At 38.1% G+C, this 26,008-nt stretch overlaps 1 protein-coding gene across 7 annotated transcripts in view; it reads right to left on the bottom strand.

Moving 5' to 3' along the window:
• The window catches only part of PLCB4 (phospholipase C beta 4), a 208,597-nt gene that overhangs the window by 28,942 nt on the left and 153,647 nt on the right, over positions 1-26,008 (bottom strand). For 6 of the 7 annotated variants that reach the window (XM_055816320.1, XM_055816321.1, XM_055816319.1 and 3 more), the window contains 12 exons: positions 24,739-24,774; positions 21,936-22,077; positions 21,211-21,295; positions 20,870-20,994; positions 18,837-18,888; positions 16,426-16,528; positions 14,471-14,635; positions 11,463-11,667; positions 6,991-7,079; positions 6,393-6,543; positions 3,605-3,654; positions 3,418-3,483 (listed from right to left, as the gene is read on the bottom strand). In XM_055816320.1, the coding sequence (XP_055672295.1) occupies positions 3,418-3,483; positions 3,605-3,654; positions 6,393-6,543; positions 6,991-7,079; positions 11,463-11,667; positions 14,471-14,635; positions 16,426-16,528; positions 18,837-18,888; positions 20,870-20,994; positions 21,211-21,295; positions 21,936-22,077; positions 24,739-24,774 (1,269 nt within the window). The remainder of the gene's footprint in view (positions 1-3,417; positions 3,484-3,604; positions 3,655-6,392; positions 6,544-6,990; positions 7,080-11,462; positions 11,668-14,470; positions 14,636-16,425; positions 16,529-18,836; positions 18,889-20,869; positions 20,995-21,210; positions 21,296-21,935; positions 22,078-24,738; positions 24,775-26,008) is intronic. The other variant, XM_055816325.1, reaches the window with a different exon arrangement.

Here is a 26,008-nt window from a genome sequence, read left to right as displayed (position 1 = left end):
CCTAGGAGTTAACTAAGATTTACATACAAACCTTGCAACATATTTCCCCCCTAAAAATACTGTATTTCTCACAGTACCATCAAAGAAACCTGTGTTAACTTCCCACTCCTTGGCTTCCCCACCCCTCCACCTTTTTTTTTTTAAAAAAAAAAAAAAAAAAAAGTCCCAGATTCTTTGCATCTCTGGCAAACCTACACTGTTTTCTCCCAGTGATCTGTCTCATTGCATATTCAGAATGCCCTGTTAGGTGAAACTAGTTCACAACACAAGTAATTTGGCTTAGGTTTGGATCATGTTCCTTCCTCACAAGAGCCATCACCTGTTCTTCAGCAATCCCAACAGCAGCACAATGCTACCCTCAGCCATACTCATGCAGACATGCCTTTTCAGACTCAACCAGCCTGGAGAATATTCACTCTCCCCACTCCAACTCTCTCTTGCTTCACAGCCAGGCCACAAACTAAGCAGAAAATTTCATTCAAAAACTAGAGGCAACAGCTCTGTTGCAGAACTTAACTGGTTCTTCTGACCAGATCTAAGGAAGAAATTTTATATGATGAGGTGGTGGAAACACTGGCACATGTTTCCCAGAGAGGTGGTAGATGTCCCATTCAAAGTCCAATTGGACAGGGCTCTGAGCAACCTGACTGAGTTGCAGATGTCCCTGCTCATTGCAAGGGGGTTGGACTAGATGATCTTTAAAGGTCCCATCCAACCCAAACTATTCTATGAAGTGAGAAGCTATACTTGCACACTGACTCTGAAACTAAACTTGCTGTGAAATACTGACACTCTCCAGTATTCACTACCATTTGCCCTGCCTTTAATTTCTATTTGCTCTATTATTCCCTTAAAATCCTTCAGGATTTCCTTAAAAGTATTGTCCTGCCTTTGCAGAGCATTATGTAAATACCATTTATATGATTCTCAATCCTGAGTGAAATCTCAACTATTCATAGACTTTGTGAATTCCAAAATTCTGCATTTTTTTGCAAGTCGCAAATCTCATCAGGGAATGGGCAAATTTAATTCCATCAGTCACAGACTGGCTGCCTAGTAATGATGACACTAAGAACACTGACCTTTCTGCCAATCTAATGATCTCTACCCTACTTAGACTAGTATTTTTCCTACACAAAAGTGAAAAAAGGTACAGTGAAGATTGTACCTCCAACTGCCCAAACATCCTTCTCTTGAAAAAACAGGTTAATAACAAAAACGTGTGATGTGTCTCTGTATGTGTGTGTATACTTGGTATTACAGTTGTAAGGAGCTACATCATGTAGGAGAAACAAATTAGTGATAACATGCAGAGGGATGTTAGGAGAGTGTTATCACGGCTGCTGTCCAAATGGCTGAAACACTGAACAGAAGGAAATAAAAAGAAAGATACCATCAAAAAAATACACCGCGTGTTGTATTCTAAAAAGCCTGGCACCAGGTAATTTTGGTATTAATCTGGAAACATGGTACATGTAACAGTCCTATGCCCTGACAAAACAGACCGATGTGTTTTCATACAGAGCAACCAACCTCCGCCAGCCAGCATTCCAGTGGAACTGCTAGTACTTCTCTACACCGAGTGGATGCTGTCAGTAAAAGGGACCCTGCTGTTGTCTTCCTTAGCTAGCTCTGCCTAGGGCTGCCAGATTAGCTCCTACACCACTTTTATCAGAGCTCCTTCCTCTCAGCCGGCTCTCTCTCCCACACTTGCATGCATTAATTTTCCATAATGCATCTTCCAAGGCCAACTTTAGATGGAAAAGTATTGGACTTTTCTTTCCTCAAACATGAACAATTCCCTCCTGTTTACTTATTCCTCCAGATTGCTGGAGTGCCTATGGCTAAAGGAGAGCAAATTATTTCTGAAACTTTTAAGTTCAGTCTGCTTAATACACAGGCTTCCTCACGCTGACCATGGATAACTAACTGCACAGCCCTCCTGCTCAGCCCCAGCTGATAATGCATTAGAAACAGAGACAAGTACACCAAGTACTTCCCTGAGATCACCTGTGAGCTACTACGGCCACACTTTTCTGCTCAGACTCTCCTCTCTGATTTCAAGAAGCTGCCCTTACTGGAGCCCTTAGCAAGGCATGCTCTAGACAGGCACCTTCTTGTTAGGACAGACTTAAGCTCTGTATTTAAGACCAGCAGGAACACAGGCTTGCTCAGACCTAAAATAGCTGTGCTGGAGCTAATGCTGAAAACCCTTCTGAGTGCATAGCATTTCCAGATTGTGGCTGGCAATTTTTGCCTCAGATTAGGGGAAGCAAGTGCAAGCCTGAACAGAGGGATCATTTTTTTTTAACATTAGCAAGCGTAGTCTTTGCTAACATATCCTTACACTACTGTGGGTCACATATATCAGGGACATAGATCATTGAGTATGAGTGTTGTCTACGTAACCATGGTACCATTTTCATTTGCAAAAAGCTGCTAGAGCAAACTGCTGAATGTTGTCCAATGAATGAGAAAGGAGTCTTTAAAAATAAGAAGCCCCCTTAAAAGACCAACCCTGTGAAGGTCTAGAAACTGTCCATGTCCAGATGTGTGGATGACAGACACTTTTTCTTTAGCATAGGCTTTGCACACAACACTAAAATGGAATCACTCATTTCCCTTTTGCATTGAGTCAGTAAAGAGTCTGAAATGTAACTTCAAAATGCCCAGGCAACTGCATTACATCAGATCTGCAATAAAATCTGCAATCAAAGAGAGCAAAGGAGTAACTGCCCCAAAAGCCCAGAACGGATTTGTATGTATTGCCAAAATTCAGAACTTAAGATACTTTCTTCAGTTCTTATGCCTCTTTCTGTAACAAGAGTAACGGTTTCCTAATGATAAAGGGCAGGAGAAAACTGGCTGTGATTTTCTAATGTAAAGTATATTTGTGATAGCGTTGCATGCATTTGGGATATCACTGCCAACAGTACCAAGCAAAAAGCTGACTATAAAGTGGTTAACATACACATAAGTGAGGAGGAATAGGACATTTCATTTTTCAGTAACACATTCCAGTTCTCTTGGGCAATTTTACAGTTTCTCCAGTGCCTGTCTTCAAAGCAGCACCATTTCACATCATTATGATACTGCCTTTTTTTTCCCCAAACTGCTGTCAATATCTCATGCAAGAGGGAGCTAGATGAAATCATTACCTGAAAAAGGTGAGCTTTGGGTGCTTATATGGGTCAAACAAATGCGCACCGATACTCAGGGAGACATACAAAGGGTTGCGAAAGGGAGAATTTTTCTCACTGGAGCGTATTTCAGTACATTTAAAACACACATGCCTGCCTTAGTGGTCCAACTACTCCTTTGTCTTCCCCTACCATTTAATTAGGAATTGTCTGTGCTAGTGAGCACTGCAACTTCTTTCAATTAGTGTGTTGCTCAGAGAGCTCTTAATGATCATACCTTTGCATGTTTCTTCTTTAAGGCATTCAGCTCTTTCTGCTGTTTCTTTAAATGCTTTATATAAGCCTACAAAAAGAGAAGCTGCATCAATTTTTCTGTGGTTGTATTGACTTTAACCAGGTAAAATCCTGGCTACGTAAAACAAATAATTAGGAACACATCTTGAAAAGCTTGTGTCAGTCCTTACCTTCATTTGCTTTAAATCTTCTATCTTCACTTGAGGAATAAGGTCTATACCTAGGAAGGTATTTATACAGTTAATCTAAAACTTCGTACATACTAGAAACCTACATTGAAGTTAGCAGTTAAATATTTTCCCCACATAAAAAATAATCACATGTTAATGAGAAAATTGTTCATCAAGATACAGCTAAGATACAGTTAATTTCTTTTTCAAATGCACCACTCAATCAATTGCCTTGTGAAAAAAGAAAAGAATCAATGAGTGTATTTTAATCTCTTACAGTTCTGGTCTGAAGTGTCAAAACACAGCAATCTAAGAATTGAAAAAGCTCCATTTCTGAAAACATTGCAAGCCATTTATGTACATTAAAAGTGAAGCACACGAACTTCAGATTTTTGCTTCGTAGCTGGAGCCTGCTCTGGCACCACTCATTTCAAGGGGGAGGCTTCCTGGGTAAAGTTCTATATGACTACATAAAAGGTTAACTAAGTTTAGGTATGTTACTTCTCCTCCATTTAAAACGCAAAAATCGTAGAAGTGAAAATTTACCTGCAGCCTGTATGTTAGGGGAGGTAAAATTTGCATGTTGGTTAATACCAGGCTACAAGAAAAGGAGCAACAGTACACTACAAGACTAAAGGAGAGTTAAAAATGGAAGAGAAACACAAAATCCTAAGTAGTGGGTATTCTAATGAAAATTCAATGCAACAAGCAAATCTATCATACAAGACTAACAGTACTATTTAAATGATGAAAATGTATTTTGATCATCTTAATTACAGTGCAAACAAAACCCAATCGCATTTCATGTTTATGCTTTAATAAATGTTTTGTGACATACTATGATTTTTTTGAAACTACTTGAGCACATCCTATATGTAATTAATAAAAATGTGAATATAATGCCATGAAAGCTGCAATGCATCTTTTTGTCTGAGCTTTTACACAAAACTGTTTGTCTGTACAAAAATACACTGCAAATGTATTTACTTAACTGCTCTTAACAGTGTCTGTGGACTGTAAGAATTTCCCTGCCTTGAAAAGGGCTTTCTAACTTTTAAAGTTAAATTTAACTGGAAAATACTCACATGCTGGAAAAAAAAATGGAGGGAGGGGGGATGCAGAGGGAGGGGGGATGCAGAGGGAGGGGGGATGCAGAGGGAGGGAAGGCAGGCATCTCTTTAGGGAACACAATTTTTTTATCTTCGAAGCATAAGATTCTGCTAAATTACATGGCATTAACATTAGCCTAGTAAATGAGACTGGAACAGATTTAGGCACAGATAAGAGGCTGAAGTTTTCAAACACACAAATCACTTAACTCTTACTGAAAGTCAGAGAAAAAAAACGCAAACCCTGACATTCTCATGCATTTGAAAGCCCTCCACAGACACCCTATCTTGCTGGATATGTAATTTCTAGTAGCGAGGCAAGCTGTGCATTTTAACAAAGGTAGAATTATTCAGATCTTAAAAGATCATGAAGAAAAGTAATACAAAGTAAAGATATTTACATGACATCTAAAAATTAACAGCTCTATTTTAACATGCTAGAATGTGGATAAAAATAGTTGCAGACAAGAGTGCATAACATCTGAAATCTCAGTTTAAGACCAGGGCTACATCAGGCGCACTGTGTTCTAAACGAACTTTTTCAGGGTTTTATTTTAAAACACAGACTCATTTACTTTGTTCACTGGGTCTGACTCCATGGCAACCAGGAAGTAGTTGCCAACTCCAGCAAATTTTATGCTTAATTAGTGCACAATAAAACTAACACTTGTGCATATTGGTGATGTTACATGAAATATGAGAACACCTCCCTGCATAAAAATAATCTGGGTTTTATACCAGGGAAGAACTTTGAAAGAATTCAGGTGCCAGAGACAACCTGTTTTATTGCCAAAAGTGACTCCAGAGAAACATCTTGTTTCTTAAGAGATCCCTTCACATGTGTGTATTCAGCCATGTCTGCTTAAGTTTAAAAACAAGAGAAGTCAGTGCTCCTTCTCACTCCTATCAATACCTTTGGGCCAAGGTGGATGAGAGAGAGTGAACCAGATTCTAATTCTTGTGGCCTGTTAACAGAAATATTTATTGTGTTTCATTCAGCTGTAGAAATTTGTTCTTTCACTTAATCTTCATTTCCTGTGATGATATATGAGAAACAAATAATCCCATTTGACTCTGGAAGATGATTTTGTAGACTGAACAGTGAATAGCGAGGAAAAAATACTTATTCACTTATAAATGAGCACATTTAATATGGGTATTTTTCACAATAAACATGCCATTTCCCATAATCACTATTCAGAGTAAAACCACACATTGAAAACCTTTCTAATTGTTGGGAAATCTCTACGGAATCCAATGAATTCTAAATACCTTTAATTACTTAAATCTGCAATTCTGCCAAGGGATTTGTGGAGGGAGAAAAAAAGCAGAGGAGTTTCTGTGGAGTGTACGAGAAAATAGTCATTCCTATTGTCATTCCTCCAGTAAGTCTTTAGTAAAATACTCCAAGTCTTGGGGGTCACTACTATTGGCAGTAGGTATACAGCTACACAAAGAGGTCACTTAGTAAAATACAGCTGTATTGGCTTTATACAGCCATTCTAGTAATATAAAAGATATATTTGCAATTAGACAAGGACCACTCTCAGTGGCAAAAGAAGTTACCTTCTAAAAGGGTAAGAATGAATCGAACTGCCAAACTATAATTGAGTAATGAGTACTTCTCCGTGATTCCCAAATCACTTCAGACCTGAGGGAGTGGCACATGACTGGTATACCTTTCTTAGCATCGGTCCCAGAGCCAAAGCCTGCAGTGGTACTTGGCCGAAGTTCAGAGCTACTCTGAGGCGTTACGTTGGCTTTGGCATTATTTGCTTTTCCTTTTCTGTCATTCTTTGAAGTGTCATTTGGTACATCAACTATATCACTCTGAAAGAAACAGTCACATCTTAATAAATTAATTGCTGTTTTACCTGTAGTATAAAAGTTGGGGTATGGGAAATTGCTGAACTTCCTTACTTTAAACATAATTATGAAAATTGCAACATACTTTCAAACAACAATATACTCAGTACAGTATTTGTAACCTATTCTAAATGGCTACTTACAAAAATACGGCTCCTTTCTCATTTCTTAAAATTTCTCCTTCTAAGGGACATGTTAACACAATCCATAAAAAGTCAGTTAGCGAATGGTATTTTACTAAATGTTAACTAACATAAGTCAATGTATTTCAGAGCAGGACAAAGAGGCTTATATTTGAAAATGAGAAATGAGAAGGTAACATACATTGCTTGGAGAAGGACCAGTTTACTTTTAAAAAAAGAACATAGCATGCACATAAATGGGCTGTATTTGTCATTAAGTTCTACTTACAGTTTCGATACCCATAGCTCTCATTTGGTCTGCTCTTTTTTCTGTGATAGACAAAAATTTCTTTGGATCTGATAAAGCATCCACAATATCTGTAAGAAAAAAAATAATCAACTTATGATCTTCAAAGGCATTTGGAAATCAATCTTTTACAAGAGCTTTATTCTACCCCGGTTGTCAGGAGCCTTGGCTTGCAATAATAGTCCAACTTTCCATAATGAGCTTGGCAGGACTGAAAGTGCTCATTACCACAGCACTTCAACACATTAGGAACATGAATCAGTTCATCATGCATCAAGGGAGTGGTATTAATCCAGGTATCTTATTTAGGAAAAAACCCAATCATGCCATCAGACAAAAGTTACTCTAACTTACTCCCAGCTGAAGACACTAGAATTTGAGATGAGAATGGGATCTCCTGATCTAACAACTTTGTCTCTTGGTTGTTTGAGGGGGTGTCGACTGACTTGGGACTGCAGAGAACTGTAGAAAATGCTCTTATATTTCCTAGCTAAATAGCAGTTTCAGCTGGGTGGTTAAAGCAATTGGGGAAATCTATTCTCACTCGCCTTGTGATGCTCCATGTTTGGAACATGATAGGCTGTGAAATGGCTTTTCTCTGAACCATAATGACCAGTATTTGAATCTTACATGTGAACACAGCACCACTAGTGGTATTATAGCACCACCCAGTACCAGACACCATATAGATCATTGAATCTGTTTTCCATATGCAGTTATGAATGTGCAAGCATCAGTGTACAGGAAGACAAAGACAATCCCTTACCATGCTTTATTTCAACAGTCAAAGAATTAAAAAATGGCAAAGGAGGCCCTCTACAGCAAGAAATTATTTTACAAATTAAACTAAATTCAGTACCTACAATAACAATGCATGCAGAGACCACAGCAGTGACCTGTTTTGGTGATCCCTCCGAAACTTTGAGTGCTATGGAGAAAAGGGTCACTGGTCTCAGTTAATAAGTCTTCCTTGTCAGAGCACTAACTTAAGAAAGGAAGTTTGATTGCTGCAGACTGACTGACTCATCATTCACTACAAAGTCAGTCATTTAATTAACCTGTTTTTTTGCCCTGACCATTAGGAGGACCCTGGACAGTGCTTCACTTGCTAGGAGGCTGTTTCTCTGCAGAATGCTGCACAGCCCTATTTTTGGCTGCTTATGAGTAAAAGATAAATGCTTTTGTACCCTTATATTCTAGATGGTCTCACTAGCATAATAGACCATTATTTCTGCAATGACAGTTACGACACTCACAGTTTTCATCATCATTTGAGTTTTGCCCATGTTTCATGTCATCTCTTCAGCCATTTTCCAAGTGAGCTTACAATGACGCAACACAGAGGAGCTGGTCCACTGACCAGGTCTGTAAAAATATTCATCCCATCAAAAGCTTTTGGAAAAAACTTGCTACCCTTCTTGTTCAAATCAGGGGCTGGACGATATAATCTCCCTTCCAACCTAAGTTGTTCTATGAAATGTCCCTCTGAAGTTACTGGATGCATTTCTCAAGAAAAAAACCAAAAAGCACAGGCAGGGCTCCCATTCTGACAGCAACTGTATAAAATGCACAGCATTATCCCCAACAGCTCTGTTTATCTACACAAACAGGTTGTCTCCAATAACTGTTGTGACCCAACGATGTCTTCTGAAACTTACTTCATATACACAAGAACCAAGCAGAATTTATTTTCAGCCTTAACAATGGCCCTGTAGCTCAGCACCGTCTGTTTCCCCTTTGCCTAATTTAGTAAGCATGGTTTTTTGTCCTTGGCCTGCATGCACTCCTCAGTGAAAATCCAGGACTACCCTGCTAACATGATGTGTCTTTTGAAAATGGAACCTGATTATCACAAGCTTCAAAGTAAAAATGACTAACGTGTTTGGGAGAGCGAGACCTTTGTGAATTGTATTACTAACCATACAAGCACATCACCAAAGGCTCAGCATTTCTACAAGTGGGACGTGACTCATCACTGTTTCTCACATTGTCATTTGTCCTCTGCTTACGTTTTTCTTTCTCCCTAGTGAGGTAAGGTGGGGGTGGGGAAAAGCATTTTGTAGAGGAATCACAATTAAATATAAAACTAGGAAAAATCACTGCAAGAATACATTACAGAGGACTCTAACCATTAACCTAAGTAGCCATGCTTACTTACGCACAGACTTCTATTATAGAAGCTTCTCTTTGGAGAATGCTGCTTCATTTACATTAATTTGCACCAGTATTGTGTTTTATTGGGAACAGAGTAGCTGATGCAAATAAACCACAATAAATTACTAAGCTATATGAAAAATAAAATTATGCATCTTTTAAAGCCTACAATGCATTACCCATTCCAGTTATTATGTGATGCAAGTTTTTAAATCTTACTCATACAGGAAAAAAAAAAGAGAAATAAAAAAGGAAGTTAGGCATTGAATTGAGCCATACCTTTCTACAGGTTTGCTAAAACAGCCATGAAGGTCCTAATGATAGCTCATAAAACAATGAAAGGTTCACTGCAGATGATAAGTAATTAAAAAACACATGCCAACAGAATACTAATGATTCCACCCGAGTGTCTAAAGTTGTTTCCCAGTTGTTCATCATGCTGCTGTTCTGTATTAATCAGAAAAATACATGAGATACATCAAAACTATCTGGGAAGGGAGAGGAGAACTAATAATTGAACTCATTTAGTTCATATTAATACGATGACAATTCTCTCATTCTAGTAGCATTCTACTGTAATGACACTGTTACTTTATGAGTAGTAATGTACTATGTCCTCACCTCTACCAGATAAGCAGTGTGTAGAAATGTTGGCTACGTAGTAGATCTACCAGTATTGAACTGCACACAAATTGCAAATTCTAAACTAGCATTCAAATTCTCTTTGAAATCAAGTCTTTCACATCTGAATTTGTAAAACGCAGTTTAAAAAAGGAAATAAAAAGGTATTTTCTCCACACTCAGCAGCTTCAGCCACATCAAACTCTGCTAAGTTTAAATTCTACTCTCAGAAAAAGTGTGGTATCATTCAGAAAAACATCGATCCCATGTTTAGAAAATATTTTAACTGAAAATATTTACTGTCAAAAGCTTAAGTTCAGGAAAGAATTAAAGTACATGCTTAAATGTGTCCCTTAGATACATGGTTCAATTACTGCCTCGAGAATCTTGAGCTAAAGCAGAAGCTTACATTTATCTTGAGACAAAGTCCCTGAAGTTAAATACTGTAGACGAAACACACTGCACAAAGGCAAAGTAGTACTCCAAAACCTGTGGGAGAACTGCAGCCAACTGGCCAGCAACCAGGATTTTGTGCATAAACAACATATGTTTCTGTAAATGCTAAACTTTTCCAGTCAAATATTGCTACTGAATTCTATGCCTGTTCATTTTTTTAAAAGCCTGGATAAATACCAGCAAACACCAACTTGAAGATAAACTCTCTAACATGTTAGGTAAGCCTTCTTCTTCTCCAGTTCATACTACGGAAATGACACTCAGAGAAGTGACAGTAATTCTTTGCATAGACAGCAGGTTTGAAATCACTTTTGCAAAGAGCAACACATTGTTTTATCAATAATGTTTCACCAATCTGCTTTGAGGTGAACTTCATTTTGCTGCAGTCAGAGCATTAACATTTAGCACAATTCCTATTGTAGAGTTTTAAATGATTTAAATATTTAACGTACAAGTGAATTTCATCTGCAGTGAAGAAAACTTTTCCCAGAGGTACACCCTCAGGGTGAACTTACCCATATAAACTGAATTAAGTGCTGTAATGGTTATTCTCAGCTGTTTGCTCCTATACACATTGTGGATTTATACGCTCAGTATAAATGACCACAGCTCTACCAACCTGATCATGGAAATGGCTCACATGAAAAATGACTTTCCTGAAAACCCCAAAATAATTAAAACGCTCTAAACACATGTAAAACTGGGAGAGAAAAATGCAGAAAGGTTTTGGGTGGTAAATTATTTCACTGTCCATTTTTAACAATATGCCAATATTCCCAAGAATACAGAAGTGGTGTGTTTGAAAAAACACATGTAGATTCTGCATCAATTGTTGCCACCTATATGCCAAGCAATATAGCTGAAGTATGTTAACCTTGCAAATATGTCAGAAAACACTTACTTCAAAAAAATAAATCAAAAGCAAAATCTTCCTAAAGTGTCAACAGAGAAAAATTAAATTGAGCTAAGTAGTATTAGCTTATTTTCCATATTATTTTGTCATTTAAGAGATATGTATCATTATCATGAACATGGAGGCAGGCATTTGGTCCGAAAGCTGATTTCTTAATTGAATATTCAGGGCTTCTAAGGAGTTAAAATACTAAATCCTTCCCATCTTCCAGCATTGCATGTCTGCTTCTGGCTGTCTACTCTGCAATACTTCAGTACTTCCATACCAGCACTCAAGAACTACAGCACACTGAGACACAGGTTTTTCTCACCTCCAAAACCATCAGGCACGTATGTTTTAAGCACAATGTTGCAGAAAACCGTTGGAAGAGAGAGTGGTTTGTTGCCCTCGTTCCGAAGGGAAATGTGCCTGTAACCTGCTTGCAGACCATCCAGAGGCAGGATCCTCTGACCAATCAACTTATTATTGTCATCATACACTGCTATTCTCAGGACAGCAAGATCAGGGAGAATAACCTGGAAAGCCAGAAAATGAGAAATTCAATGACTCTAATACAGTAGCACCCTCCTTGCCTCCCATGTTTGAACCATTTACTTTGTATGCCAGAAACAGACTATCATCACTGTAAGATAACGTCATTCCCTGCAAACTGCACACTTCAAGATGACTCTTTCCTAGAAAAGCTTCTTTTTGCCCTAAATACTGGGTCATTTCAGAATATGCAAATCTTGCAGCTTACAGTTACACTAGCTAAATATTTTGCATATCTATTTTTCATTACCAAAGACTGGTGACATTGATAAGAAGGCAGGAAAATACTACATGGGAAATGACAGATACAGCAGCAATCGAAGGGTAGTTAGTGCTGAATCAGGAGGAATTATGACAGAGAGATGGGATTTGGCATGCATCCAAGAGGGCCATAAAGAATGGAAAGAGCGCAAGCACAAGCGGATGGGGATGCATGCTGAACTATGGGTTCTGCAAAGGGGAGAAGCAGACGGAGATCAGGGCAGGGCGACAGACCGGCTGGAATGGCATGCTGCCAGCAGAGGTGGGCGTGCTGGACTCACGACATGAAGGGTACATGGTATGTATGCATGGTGGGCAGGGATGCTGCCAGCTATCTGCATCTGTCAGCCCCCATCTGGACCGACCAAAAGAGTAACAAAAAAAATCTGCTGCCTTCCCTGGAACAAAGGTGCTGCCTCTGCGCGTGGAGCAGTGAGAAGACAGCCTAACAGAGAGGTGCAGCTTCCCTGCCAGCCTGCCTCAGTTGTCTGCTGGGAAAGGTCTTCCCACTCCTTGCCTACCTGGCTCTATTCATCAACACTTCTGGGACAAAAGGGAAGATGTAAGGAAACTGCATCTACTATCTCCCTTTAAGACTTTCTCCATGCGCTTTCATCTTCAGTCTTAGAGGGCACAAAATAATGTACACTTTTCGTCTCCATACCCATCTGAGCTATTCACAGATATCCCACTCTACCTGGTTATAATTTAGCACTCCCAGCACAGGTTACCACCAGCACTCATACCCATCCCCTCCTTACACAACAGAGTGACAACACAGAACTAAGATTAGAACGACTGAAACTTTAACTAAAATAAAAACAAGAAAACATGACAGAAAAACAATCAAACACATTACCTGAAAGCAACCGTGTAGGATTAAACATCAGCTTGAGGAGAACAGTGTAAGCCAAACAGGGCAGGTAAGAGCTCTCCTCTACAGGCCATAGATCAGTACATCTTTCATTACATGATGGCCTCATATAGATTTGCTAGGGAGCAGAACTGGGGACTAAGTTTATCATTCCCTCTCCATTAATTTGTTCTATAGTATCCTAGCAGACATTTTCACCCTAGTGACATTTTAGCACTGTGCACCTCACACCTCCAACTAGAGGAATTCTTCCTGCTGTGTCTCTGCCACTCATCTACCTGGTCATCAGTGTACATTTTGATTACAGTGGCTAAGCCTGATATGATAAGGGCCTGAGATGAATAAAAATAATCTCTTGGCTGACTTGCAGTATAAGTTATTCAAGAGAATGTGCGACCATGTAATTGTTCATTGCAGAGTAGAGCAGAAAGTCTCAAGAGTACTGGCATCAGCCACTGCACCCACGCCACCCCCCTTTTAGGTTGAAGCTGTGTGCACCCTGTAGTTTATGGGCCTTTTGATTTAAGAAATCAGAAAGCAGCAGATGGGCAGCATGATTGCCTGTCATTGTACATCTAAGCATCTTCCCTGTGCCTCCTCATATACAGAGGAAAGCACTTAAAATCACATTCGTTTGAGAATATATTTGAGTCCAGAAAAACCTCTTGCATTAACTACATTTCTAATAAAAACTGGTTATATTGTTAAGAAAACAGATTATGTCTGTAATATACCCAAGTGTGAAGTGTTATCACTTCTTGGAAAAGTCTTGTCACTTTGGAATAAAAGCAACAATTCTGCATGACAACAAAACAGGTGTAAGCAAAACAGACGTTATCAAACAGCACTGCTAACACATGTAGTCTGGATGGAACTCCAGCCAACAGAAAAAAATAAATATATATATGTGTATCATATATATAAAGACTGAGAGATAAAAACTGAACACAGACGACTGATCTCTCTTTAAATCCCCCATACCAAGAAAAAAAGGTTTGTTTTACTTTTGTTAATTGAAAAAAAATAATAAAGAAAAAGGTACATGAGGCACATGGACTACTGAAGGAGGGAGCTGGCAACACATCTGAGGAACACAGCACCCTTCCAACTTTTCCATGTAATAACATTGACCTTAGCTTTGGATGCAGCATCTCACCTGCCCTCTGGGCTGAAGGAACAGTGCAAGATAGCAGCCACTGCCAGGGCAGGGAAGAAGAAATCTCCAAGGAATGATGGTGTCCACCAGCGGGGGCTCATTCTGAGCGGACTGCATACCTTGAACACAGGCATGGCCACGGAGGAGGTGGCTACCTCCAAGTGGGAGGAGGAAGCAAAGGGGAGGGAAAAGCCAAACAAACAACAACAACAAAAAAAATATCATGTGACAGCTACAGAGATTATCCATTAGAAAAATAAAACAATTGAAAATTAAAAAAAAACCAAAACCAAAAACCAAACAGCCTCCTGAAAGCTTATTTCAGCTTTAGATTGTTTACTTTAGTAAACAGGAACCCTACAAACCCTTTTTCATGGGAGCAGTTCTTATTCATGTGAGCAGTCAGACTGAAGCTGGGAGAGGTGGCTCAAGTGAGCAAGGATACTCATGTGCAAAAGCGCTGGCAACCACGGACTGTGCTTTCCGAATATCCTACCTTTCGAAATACAAATGACTCTTCATTGTAAACAGGGTTCAGACCATTGTTCATCACCATGCGTGTTCGAAATTCTTTACGTATCGTGTCCGTGGGTAAACCATACATATCCACTTCTACATACGTACCGATTTTTTTGTCTGATAAGAACTGACCAGATATTACCTGCAACATAAAAACAGAGCAGTAAGGAAAAGCAATACAAAGTACACAGCATTTTTTGAATACTGGAAACATTCATATTTTTTTATTCACAGCAGTCTGAAAAATGCTTTATACAGAACAGATCTATTTATTTCATCATATGAAAAAAGTATATTTACTGCTAAAATCACACTTCTTCAGAAAAGCTTTTATGATAAGACCTTAAATATATCCTTAATTTCAAATGATTGCACTCATTGCGCTATGATATTAACAGTTGTAATTGCTGATTGCAGCCCAATTAGCCAATGTCTCACAGATGCGTTCACTGTATTACTGAAAGACACTGAATGACACAATCAGATTGGGCACTGCTGCTCTGCAACTTTAAACCTTCTGTCTGGAAGCACTGTCGTATATGATGTCTTGACTACAAAGAGGTGAAAGGAAGCTATTGCTCTTTCACTTAGGTAAAGGTTTTAAACTAATCATATGTCAGTCTAACTCCATATTATGTGTCTGGGAAGTGCAGGACGCTTAAAAACCAACCAAACAAAACCCCCACACAGCTTCTCCATATTGTTATGTATATGAGACTTGTTGCAATTTTACTCTAAATCAAGATTAATCTCGCCACAGCAGATGATTACTCCAGGGAAAAATTTATTCCATCAAGATGATATACTACTTTAAAATACAGCTAATGTTTTCATTACTATGACCAAGGAGGGAAGAAAAAATGGAAACATGACTTCACAGACCTAAGCTCATTTCAAGTCCTTTTTTTTCATGATCTAACATTCTTCCAGGGAACAGTCCGAATAACAAATCTGAAAAGTTATGTGGCTGAGGGGTACCGTCATTGGTTTGGTCCACTCAACTCCTTTGTAACAAAATTTATAGGGAATTTTATACTAGTTTTAGTCACACAAGAAGAACGAGTGGCAAAATATATGCTCAAAGAACTATCTCTAGTGATACTTAAAAATTCTATGTTCTCAGCACTAGATCCCCCTTCCTTCTTGGAGGGATTGTGCTGTCATTAAAGAAAAACAATATTTTAAAAAGTTTTTGTTCTTCTGGAGGTGCAAATGAAACTTAGGTAAATGTCTAGAATGCCCAATGAAACCTTAGTCAGAGAGAGTTTGCAATTTCCGTGCTGCACAATAGAAAGTGGTAACTGATAGCTTAAGTCTTTGGTTAAGCTGCACATGGCGTATTTAAGCAAAAAGAGTAGAGTGTCAAGTCACAAAACAGGTTTTACAATTGCCAGCCTCCTTCCAAAACATGATTACCCAACCACGCGTTAGAACTACAACAGACATTTTCTGGACTTTATTACTCATAAATAACTCCAAAGTAATGATCTCCCATCACATGAACCAGTTGTCTCTACTTATTTTGAAAATATCCTGTCCGCATGTGCCCATATTCCTCCCTCACTCTGCGGTGACGAGTGATGTTTGTATGATTTCATACTGTTCACAGAAATGAACTTCACTCATTTGTTCATTTGTGTAGGCTGATGCAATTCAAAAAGAGCATGAGGTGGGTTAAAATTCAGTGATAATGTGTAATAACAAACCATTTCTAATTCTATCATGTTCCACTCAGATGAAGTAAACAGGTGTCTAAACTAGCAAAAAAAACCCCGAAAAACAAACCCAACCCTAAAAAACCCACAATGAAAATATTTTGATGAAATCCACACAATCCAAACACATTTTCTGTAGATACCCTATTTCTTTTGAGATTTAAATGTAATTTTTGGAGGCGATAAGAGGACAGAAGTTTGTCTGTTGCTGTTTTACCTGTACAGAACATGTTGCAGCAATTACACCATCTACAGGAGTTTCAGAGAAAGGGTCAAATGTTCGATCTGGTCGTCGCATGAAATCTGGTTTAAGTAGATACCTTATTTCAAGAAAGAAAAGAAAAAAAAGAGTATTATTCTTATGTGCAAATTAAAATTGTATTAAATACAAATAAAATGGATGTTCCAGCTTTAAACAGTGAATTCTCCTACAGCACTGTAAAATACAAACTATTATTCTAGCTGCAAATGTGAGGAAGTAAAAGGAAATATTACAGTTGTCTGGAATACAGATAAATGTTAATCTTCATTTTGAATTACCAGCTACTGAGAGATTAAATCAACCCCGGATTTCAAGATGAAAATACATGTAATATAATCAAGGACATTTCAAAATAATTGAATAATACATTTTAAATATACAGTGAGTTATATCATGAAAATTAGATGCTCTCACATTTGTGTTAATTCTTTAACATTTTGGAAAAATATAGAGGGCTTATTCGATTTTATTTTTTTAAAATGAAGCAGTTTATACATAGAGTCAAGATTCATACAATAAATTTCAGCTTGAAGCTAATTTTCTCATCTCAGTTATAAAACCTTGGGGGAAACAGCTGATAATGTCAGTGCTGACAGACTGTTAATTATAGTAGCATGAAAGGTACTACCATAACAACACTTACAATACATCCCTGAGGACTATACACTGGATCAACATATCAATGAAGCAGATACGTGCTCTGATGAATCAAAACCCAAAGATTCTGCCATCAAAATCAAATAGCAGTTGATCACTGCTGTGCTACACATGACAGAGGTTCTCTTCCACTGGTGGAAGAAAACATGTAACTGGAGTCATCTTGCTAATTCTGCAGCCCTGACAGACAACAGCTGCTAGAAGATTATTTTTTATCCATCATAAGTCTCTTTAGTGAATCACTGGTACACAATGTTATAAAGGCCTAGACAGACTTCAGAAATAATTAAAAAATGCTGGAAAAATTCCAACGGAAAGAATGTCAATGTTTACTCCCATTTTTTCGTAACATGCCTTCTGTTTAGGAAAATAATATTCCTCATTTTTCCTACATTATAAATGTGTGCGATTTTATAATGTTTTATTAATTTAAAGTAGGTTATGGGCAGAAGGGAACTATCAGAAACAACCTTTAGTTTCTGCTTCCAGCCTGCTGGAATAGAAAATGCTAGAGTCACTTGATCTTGTTTCACCAGCATGAAAACTGTAAATCGGAGGGGGGACGGGGACGGGAAAGCAGTACAGATAGAAGGAAACTTAATTTTTTCTTTTCATTGCTCTGCGTGTTTTCTGTGACTGAAACAGCACCATATTTATAATGTCTAACAAAATATTACCACTATATTACCATGCATTACTGTAACACCAGAAAACTGACATAAGAATCAAAAGAATTTAATTGATAATGATTGACTGTCAGAGAATTTGGCAAGAGTAAGTAGGTGCTGTTTTACTGGGCTTTTTGGTCAAACAAGAAAGGAACCACGCTTTGCCATAAAAAGGCTTTGTTTTTCTTCTATTGTTATTCTGATTGAAATGACAAGAGACTGCACCTTTATCCAAGCTAAGAGCCTCTATCTGTTGAGTTCACAACTGAAATAAAAGCATGGAGTGGCAAAGCACTATGTTGCCCATACCACAGATGAGCAATTTTACCAAGCTTTATCAAACTCAAGATTTTCTTTCTCAGTAAGATTTGCATTAATAAACAGTTGTTTCTTCCCAGGATGAGTCTACAGATTTTAATGTGTTTCTCGACTGTCATTTCCTGTAATTCATCAAACTTCTTTCTCTTGATGTTAATGATCAGCCTATCCTATTAAAGTATAAATTCAACATTGGAGAGGAAAAAAAAGTCTATCACTTGAGCATCCTTTTCCATGCAAAAGTCATGAGCAAGAACTTAAGAGAGATGAAACACTTTCGTATGTTCTGTGAAAACTGCTCTCCAACTAAAGTACACTGATTAAAAAACCATTCCCCATGTATTAAGGCTCAACCTGTCCAAGTAAATTTGGCAATTCTGTGAACTGTGCAATGAAAACGCATTCTAAGGCATATCTTCAAAGAAAGATTAAGAACAGAAGCTGAAGATTTATTTGAGTAACTGTGTATGGTATTCACAAACTTCATAATTAGCACAAAAAGCCTCTTCTATCTCATCTTTAAAAACTGGGTACAATTAAAAACGATGTTCATCAGAATACCTTCTTGCAGAGGATAATTTTCCCAGAGTTCTGCTAATTTCTACTCTTCACCTAGCATCCTATTTTGTTTTGTAACACATAATCAATAGTGACAAAATTTTATTAAAACCATAGTAAAGGATTCTGATACACTGTGATACCAGTTTAAATCATGTCACTCACCCGCATGATCCATTATATTCAAATTTTCCTTGATTCAACTGCATTGCTAAATCTGTCAAGAGAGAAAAAAAATTACTGTTTCCTTCTAAATAATGCAGAACGTGAAAAATCCTTTTTAGAAAAGAAAATAAGGCTGTTTTTCCAGGGTAATCAGTTTAAATAAAAATTAAATTTAATGCAGATAAACCACACGCATCTAAGAAATAAAAGGAAGCAGTAAGAAAACCTCAGATTTCTTCACAGTATTAACAGCTTATCAACCAAGCTGAATTTTAAGCTGTGATGAGAAAACAGTCTCTCCCTGAATTCAAACACAGCCGGCAGGCAGAGAACATCAGACTGTGGTCATGTCAAGTGCCTGGGATAGGATTGCCATCATCCAACTTTTGGTATCTACAGTACGGATGTCTCCATTTCTGCTAGCGATCTAGAATCACTTTGCATAACAGAGGAATACAGGCACTTTAATTGCAATTAATGTCAGTCTAAGGCAGACATAAAACATACTAGGTGAGACAACCTAGAAGTATGTATTTGTTTACAATGACCATAGACCACTACTCCAATGAAGCTGTCTGTATTCTGATGTTTTAAAGATGGTGAGATGAGTATTGCACTAGTTTTCTACAGGCTTAATTGAATAAAATATCACAAAAAGAAACCACAAAGATCACAGCAGCATTGCTTAGTTTCAACATTTAAAGCATGCAAGTTTTACTCAGTGCATTATTACAGCACTTGTATATAAATACAGATAGTAAAACACATGACCCCCTCTCCCATCCAACCCTCTCCCAAACTTTGTAAAAACTAAAATGTTTTCCTGGAGGTTTCTAATTACACTACAACATCCTTGTTTAGCGATAACATGGGTATTTTCTTGCCCAACAGACTCTACCTTCAAAAGGGAACAAAAACTTTTCTGTATGTTCTCTGCTACGCAAAATACAAGATTCTCATATACTCGTATCAGTTATTATTTGCTTTACTGGGCAGCCTTAACTTGTATTTCCTCAATTATGCTTCAGTCTGACAGCACAGTGGGATCACAGAAGACTAAATACAGGAAAGCTTCTCACTTCCAATTATACAATTACCACTCTTATTTTGCAATAAAAAAGGGGTTGAGACTGACATGCAGTGGGCAGAGGCAGTCGGAGCAGGGTGAAGCCTGCATATCTGCTGCCAGTCTCCATATTGGATTTAGTGGAGTGCTTTACAAGCAGTGTATTCCATGGAGTACAGCCTTCTCTTGCTCCCTCAGCTAGTGAAGTCTGTGCAAAGCTTTGCAGGACAGAACTCAGGGTATGATCATTAGGAGCGTCTGCAGTACCAAAGACACCGCTTGGGGAGTGGGGGTTAGGGAAGCAAGCACAAAAGCACTAATACAGCTGAAGGAAAGAAAATGGAAAAACTGGTCTGGTACATATATGACTGAAGACATTCCTAAATTAATTAAAACAAAACAAATCCTGCTCTGTGAGTTATACACATACTTTCACTGAACAGGAACGGTACATCTCCTCTCAGTTTACACGGTGGAGAGGCATTTACATTCCCTTGCATTATTCTCTCAGCTGGTATGTCAGACCCCATTCTCTGATGCTGAACACATGACTCCAACACTTCACAATAACTGGTCTAGAAATTAACCTGGCACACAGTCATTACTTCTTATCATTTTAATTTGCATACTCCTCCATCTTTACTTTGCAGACGTGCATTCAACTGTACCAAAGCTGTGTTTTGTGAAAACAGTGATTTCCCTGTAATTACACACTTTTTGTTACTAAACATTTATGTGAAAGGTTACATACCCTTATTATTTTTCCATGAAAGTGGACTGAATTCTCCTTCTATGTGAGGTTTTTTATTGGTCCTTGTCTTACGCTTCTGTAATTCCACCCCACTGTATAATTTAGCCATATGCCTGTTTCCTCAAAAAATGCCAGAAGCAAATCCATGGCATCTGTTTGAGAATTATTACCCAAGCCATTCTTTAGAATTGAGGTTCACTGGTCGTTGCTGCCTACCTGGGGTCTGATAGTTCAGTGAGACCATCTGGCAGCCAGCGTTCCAGAAAATTTGAGGCATGTAATTACTGGAATCCACTCGGCCTCCCTTTGGGTATATCCGACTCATTTGTCGTTTATTATAACTGTATAATTCATCAAGGAAAATGAAATAAAAACATCATAGAAACGTATGGTCATATCCTGGTATCTTCAATTTTCTTACGTTAATCTTACTATTTCTCATCCTGTGAGCTACCTTCGCTTTTCCTTTATAGATGTGGAACACTGTAAATCTAGAAAGGTACACTTGTTTATTTGTGGCAGTAGCAGAGAAGCGGTATGAGGAGGTAAAAGGATACTTCACAAACTCAATGGCATGGGTCTTCAGATACCCTAGACCAACCGACTCATTGAAGGAGGACATGTTATGATGAATATTACGTTCTAGAAAGAACAGACAAGACATTTAAAAACATTTCTGCAATGATGAATCAAATTTCAAAATCATGCGCTATACGTAACAACAGGATATAGCAAATCCTGGTCTGTTTCCCCATTACCTGTCAATCATAGAATCAAATTATACTGAAGAGAAATTTCATAAGGTTTCTGACTTGGCTTTTTTTTTTCACTTCCTGGGAAATCAACAAAACTTTCATTTTTTTGTTTAGGACAAAGCTGTTATTGAGAGTCTGTGTTGTGTGGCTAGATAATGCAAAACAACATGATAAATGGTCTAGTGTGCAATATGAAAGCTGAGCTAACTGCTGACCATTGACAATCACGTTCACCTTACTGTACAGAAAGGTGAACTAAACCCAGCAGTTTAGTTGGAAAGGCCTATGGAATATAAGCAACCTCAACAGCTTCACGTTCTCCCAGTAATTTAGTGACTCCATGTGGATGACCAATGGAATAACATGCTAACTTTACATTCAAGGAAACTGAGATCTAAAATATGCTGATGATGGTCATGGAACTATAAAAGTCTTAAACCATTTCTAAACTCAGGAAATGTAGAGATTAAAAAACTACCTAGAATAAGCAGACAAATACTTTTATTTCATTCAACCTTTTATGTTACCTTCTGCTACATCGAAACCTTGAAATTTTACAGGTTGAGCATAGTTGACCATTGTTGATAAATATGGATGTATATTGGTTGTGGCACCTACATATTTGTAAGATGCCATCCATGCTTGTTCATCTTCAACAGTTACTAAACCCTGAAAACACATTAAAAAGAATAATCACTATTTGTGTGTGCAAACACCGTTGTTGGAATTTTCAAATGTGATACAAAATAATACCCAAATCTGCAGGAAGTTAAATATAAGTGCAAATTAATATAATAAAAGTGGAAATTTAATGTCACAAATTAACATTTATTTTCTTACTGATAGATGCACCAAACACTATCAATGTTACAGGATGCATGCAAGAGGACTGATGACAGAAAAGCTCCTAAGTAGTGGCTAAATATTACATGATGTTAGTAGGGTAACTTTGGGATAGAAGATAAATACTACAACAGCTCGAACAATGGTGGCAGATAATGATCTATCTTTGTCAAACACATACCTAAGAACTGTGATTTAATACACATTTTCTGATAGCAACTGTTGTGGGGTAATGCATAGCTGGTACTGAGTATAACTTTCTCAACATCAAAACACGAATAGGTTCAATTGCTAATTTTTGCTCATAAAAGCAGACTGAAATATCAGGATTACAGCCTTCACTGGACAAAGAGATGTCACATGACCAACAAGAGACACAGTACCAAGCTCATATTCCTAGCCACTTGAACTGATAAAAATCTGAATCCATCATTCACATAAAGATGCATTACATTTATAACAGAACTTCTGAAGTTTTCTACAAGTATCTCATCTGCTAGAAACCCACAATAGGAAGCGCTTCTTATGTGGATCTACCCGTCCAACTTTCTCCCTTCCCTAAAACACTTTGAAACACATTCTTTTCATGGAAAGAAAGGAAAGGAAAAGAAAAGATCTCTGTCAATCTAAGCAAACTCAGCAAGGCTTACTGTCATGGCATTTTCCCACAAACATTTTTGCTTGTTCTCCTACCAGTGAACCAGGTACCAAAAAATCTAACCTACTGTAGGCTAACAGTGAACTTCTGCAAGGAAACATTAAGTATATTCAAAAATTCTTACAGTACAGCTTTTTATTTTCAGAATGCAACTAATATTTGTCAGAAAGCTCTCCTTCATTACTGTATCAGGAAACAGTCAATAACAGGAAGCACCACAAAGCCCTTTCTCACAGAAGAAGAATGCAGTTCACAGAACCTATACTACTGCAACTCATTTACTCAGGAGATGGGAGAGTAAAAGAAACGTGAAACTACTTGCCACCATTATGGGCATGTAGACAAAGAATGTGTGTGGACATGTTTCAAAGAAGTAATACTATGTGAAGTAAACAATATATGGGATACGATAAGACAATTATAGCCACAAGGCACATCATTTCCTGACCACATAGAATAGCCAGGTTATCAGAACGAGTCCAGGTACACATTGTTTTATGTACATTTTAGACAGAATTCGACTTCCAGTGGCCCATGAAATCAAACTGATACCATATTTTAATGCTCAATACCAGGGCTCAATCCAACTGCCTTCAGAATCCTCCAATTGAGGGTTCACAGATCTGTTCCTTAAATATGCCAAACGGTACATCCTTTTATTAGGTGAACGCAAGCCTTTATTTTGTCACTATGTCAGTATTTGTTAATAGAGTTTAGATCAAATTCAGGCCAAATTTCTTGAAAGGAACTAGTCCTTTCCAGTGTCTTCATTTTTGGAAGGCCAATAATTCAGAAAGAACTGACCACCCACCTTCTAAAAAACAATGCCTTTTGCTGACTGCTTAGAATTGCTAATCATATTTTACTATCTTGATACATAAACGTCTAAGTAATGAATCACAGTGAAAAGGAAGTCAAGGCAGATTATGCATGCCTTAGTGCCAAGGCAGTAGTACCCTGCAGACTACAGACCATATTACTGACACACTAGCTCTAAGAAAATGTTCTAAGACAACCTACTTGGTCATTGATTCTACCTTAATTACTTGCAGACCCATAATTTTTTAGCGTAAATGGGCTATACTTTTTGCAGTGTCCACAACTTTAAAACTATTAATTAAAAAGGGGTAAGGATGGAATGTTTCTTAAAGCCTACAGAAGCCTACAGAAAGAAAGGAATGGTTACAACAGCACACGATCCTTTCAGGGGTACAGAAAACAGTGGGGGAAAGTTGGTCTCTCTCTGTTATTTACACCTCCCCACCCCTCAAGAAAAGAAGCAGAACTCATGGAAAAAAACAACATAGACTGAAACAAAGTGTGGTTAGGAATAGGAGCAGCTTTAATGAGAGAAGAGGAGGAGGAGGAGAGTGGGAGGTAGGAAGAGTCTTACAGAAGGGATTCCTGGGAGAAGATAAATGCAGAAGTCCAAGGGAAAGCAAAAGGAAGAAAAAGAGAGAGGAAAACAAAGTGCAGTCAAGGTAAGGGAAGAGGGAAAAAAAAAAAAAAAGAAGCAGGGATGATACATTTCAACACCATTCAAAGAACTGCTGTTTCCCAGTGCATGACATTTGAGATAAAGAGCAGGCACTTCTAAGCTGGCAAAAGTCATACACTGTCTGTCCCCACTTTTTCTGACAGCCCTATCCCAAATATAAAAGTACAGCAGAAGAAACCCCAAAAGGACAAAAGGAGGTAGACACACTTTCAAAAATATTCTATAGGTGCAGTGAAACTGAGCATAAATTTGTTAAATCACTAAGAATGCATGGCAAGTAATATGTATGTTATATATAAAGCAATAAACTACATAACATCCTATGTGTCACCTTTTTATTGTTTTCTTGCTCAGAATCTTCAACAGCCTAAGGGAAAAAAATATATATACATTACCCAAAGAAAAAGCAATAGGAAACACTCACAGTAAGGAAAAAAAAAAAAAAAGAATCCTCAAAACGTTAATGCATTTAGCAAAAAGTATACCCTCTTCCACCTTCCTGTGTAGCTCATTTGTCCCATACACTTGCAAAAATTTGCAGTTTCTTCCAAATTTGGGTACACAAGATAGGAAATTCAAAAGATAGCTAGCAATGGGAATAGGAGGGAGGATGCCAGACAGTTAAGCCCAAACCAGTGCTATCACTAGAAGCTGGGGTCAGGAAGTTTCAGCAAAGAATGAAAGAATGACACACCCAGGCAACACAAAAGATCATCAGATCCATATATGCAAACTGCCCAGGCTCTGAAAGCTTAAGGTTGACTGTGGTAAACTGTGCTTTACATGTCCACATTTGGAAAAGGCCTGTCTCAAGATGTTATTTGGAATGGGACAGTCTGCTGTCTGTCTTCAATTACAAGCTACCACTACTGAGAATCTTAGACCGATAAATGTTGACTTGGCACTGAATATACATTCCTAAAGAATAAAGATCAAGCCACTGATCAGCAAAGAAGCAGAGAAGTTACCCAAGGACATATGCTGAGGATGAGTGACTACTTTGAAAAAAAATCATCAAAAACCTAAATCCCAAAACACTCAGGTAGTTAAGGACCAGCTGACTTAGTAAGTGAAACCAGCCCTAGAGCAAAGAACTTAAAATGCTACTTCAGTGGGAGGATTCATCAAAGTTCTGAAGAAGCAAAGATGTTGACTTGAAGAGATACCAAGAAGGTCGGTCTGATGTCTCAGTGACACTCCTAGAGATATACTGCGAAGGGCCATCTGTGCTGTGAAAGATTTTCATACCTATACTTCTATCTGGAGTAAGATCCAAAGGTAGCCAAGACAGGAGAGAAGTGGCCAAAACAATTGAGTGACAGAGGAGCATGATCTGATAAGGTACCTTCGCACTCACATGTGGATTTTTTTCTGTAGCAAGCAGCAATAATGCCTTCAGTGTCCGAGCAGGCTTAATTTTTGAATTCCAATAACCTGTATCTAATTACTGCCAAGTAATATTCAAGTTACTGAGCACAGACTGATACACTGTACTATATCAGATATAAGTGGAATAAAGGGGACTTCTACCCTGTCTGCCAGCTGGCGCTCTGGTACAGCCTCACTGCCATACCACCCCACTGGAGAAGGATTGTCCTACT

This window comes from Falco peregrinus, chromosome 11 (assembly GCF_023634155.1).
Source record: "Falco peregrinus isolate bFalPer1 chromosome 11, bFalPer1.pri, whole genome shotgun sequence".
Taxonomy (NCBI): Eukaryota; Metazoa; Chordata; class Aves; order Falconiformes; family Falconidae; genus Falco; species Falco peregrinus.
The sequence above is the reverse complement of the archived record's forward strand: the minus strand, read 5'-3'. Positions and strand labels throughout refer to the sequence as shown.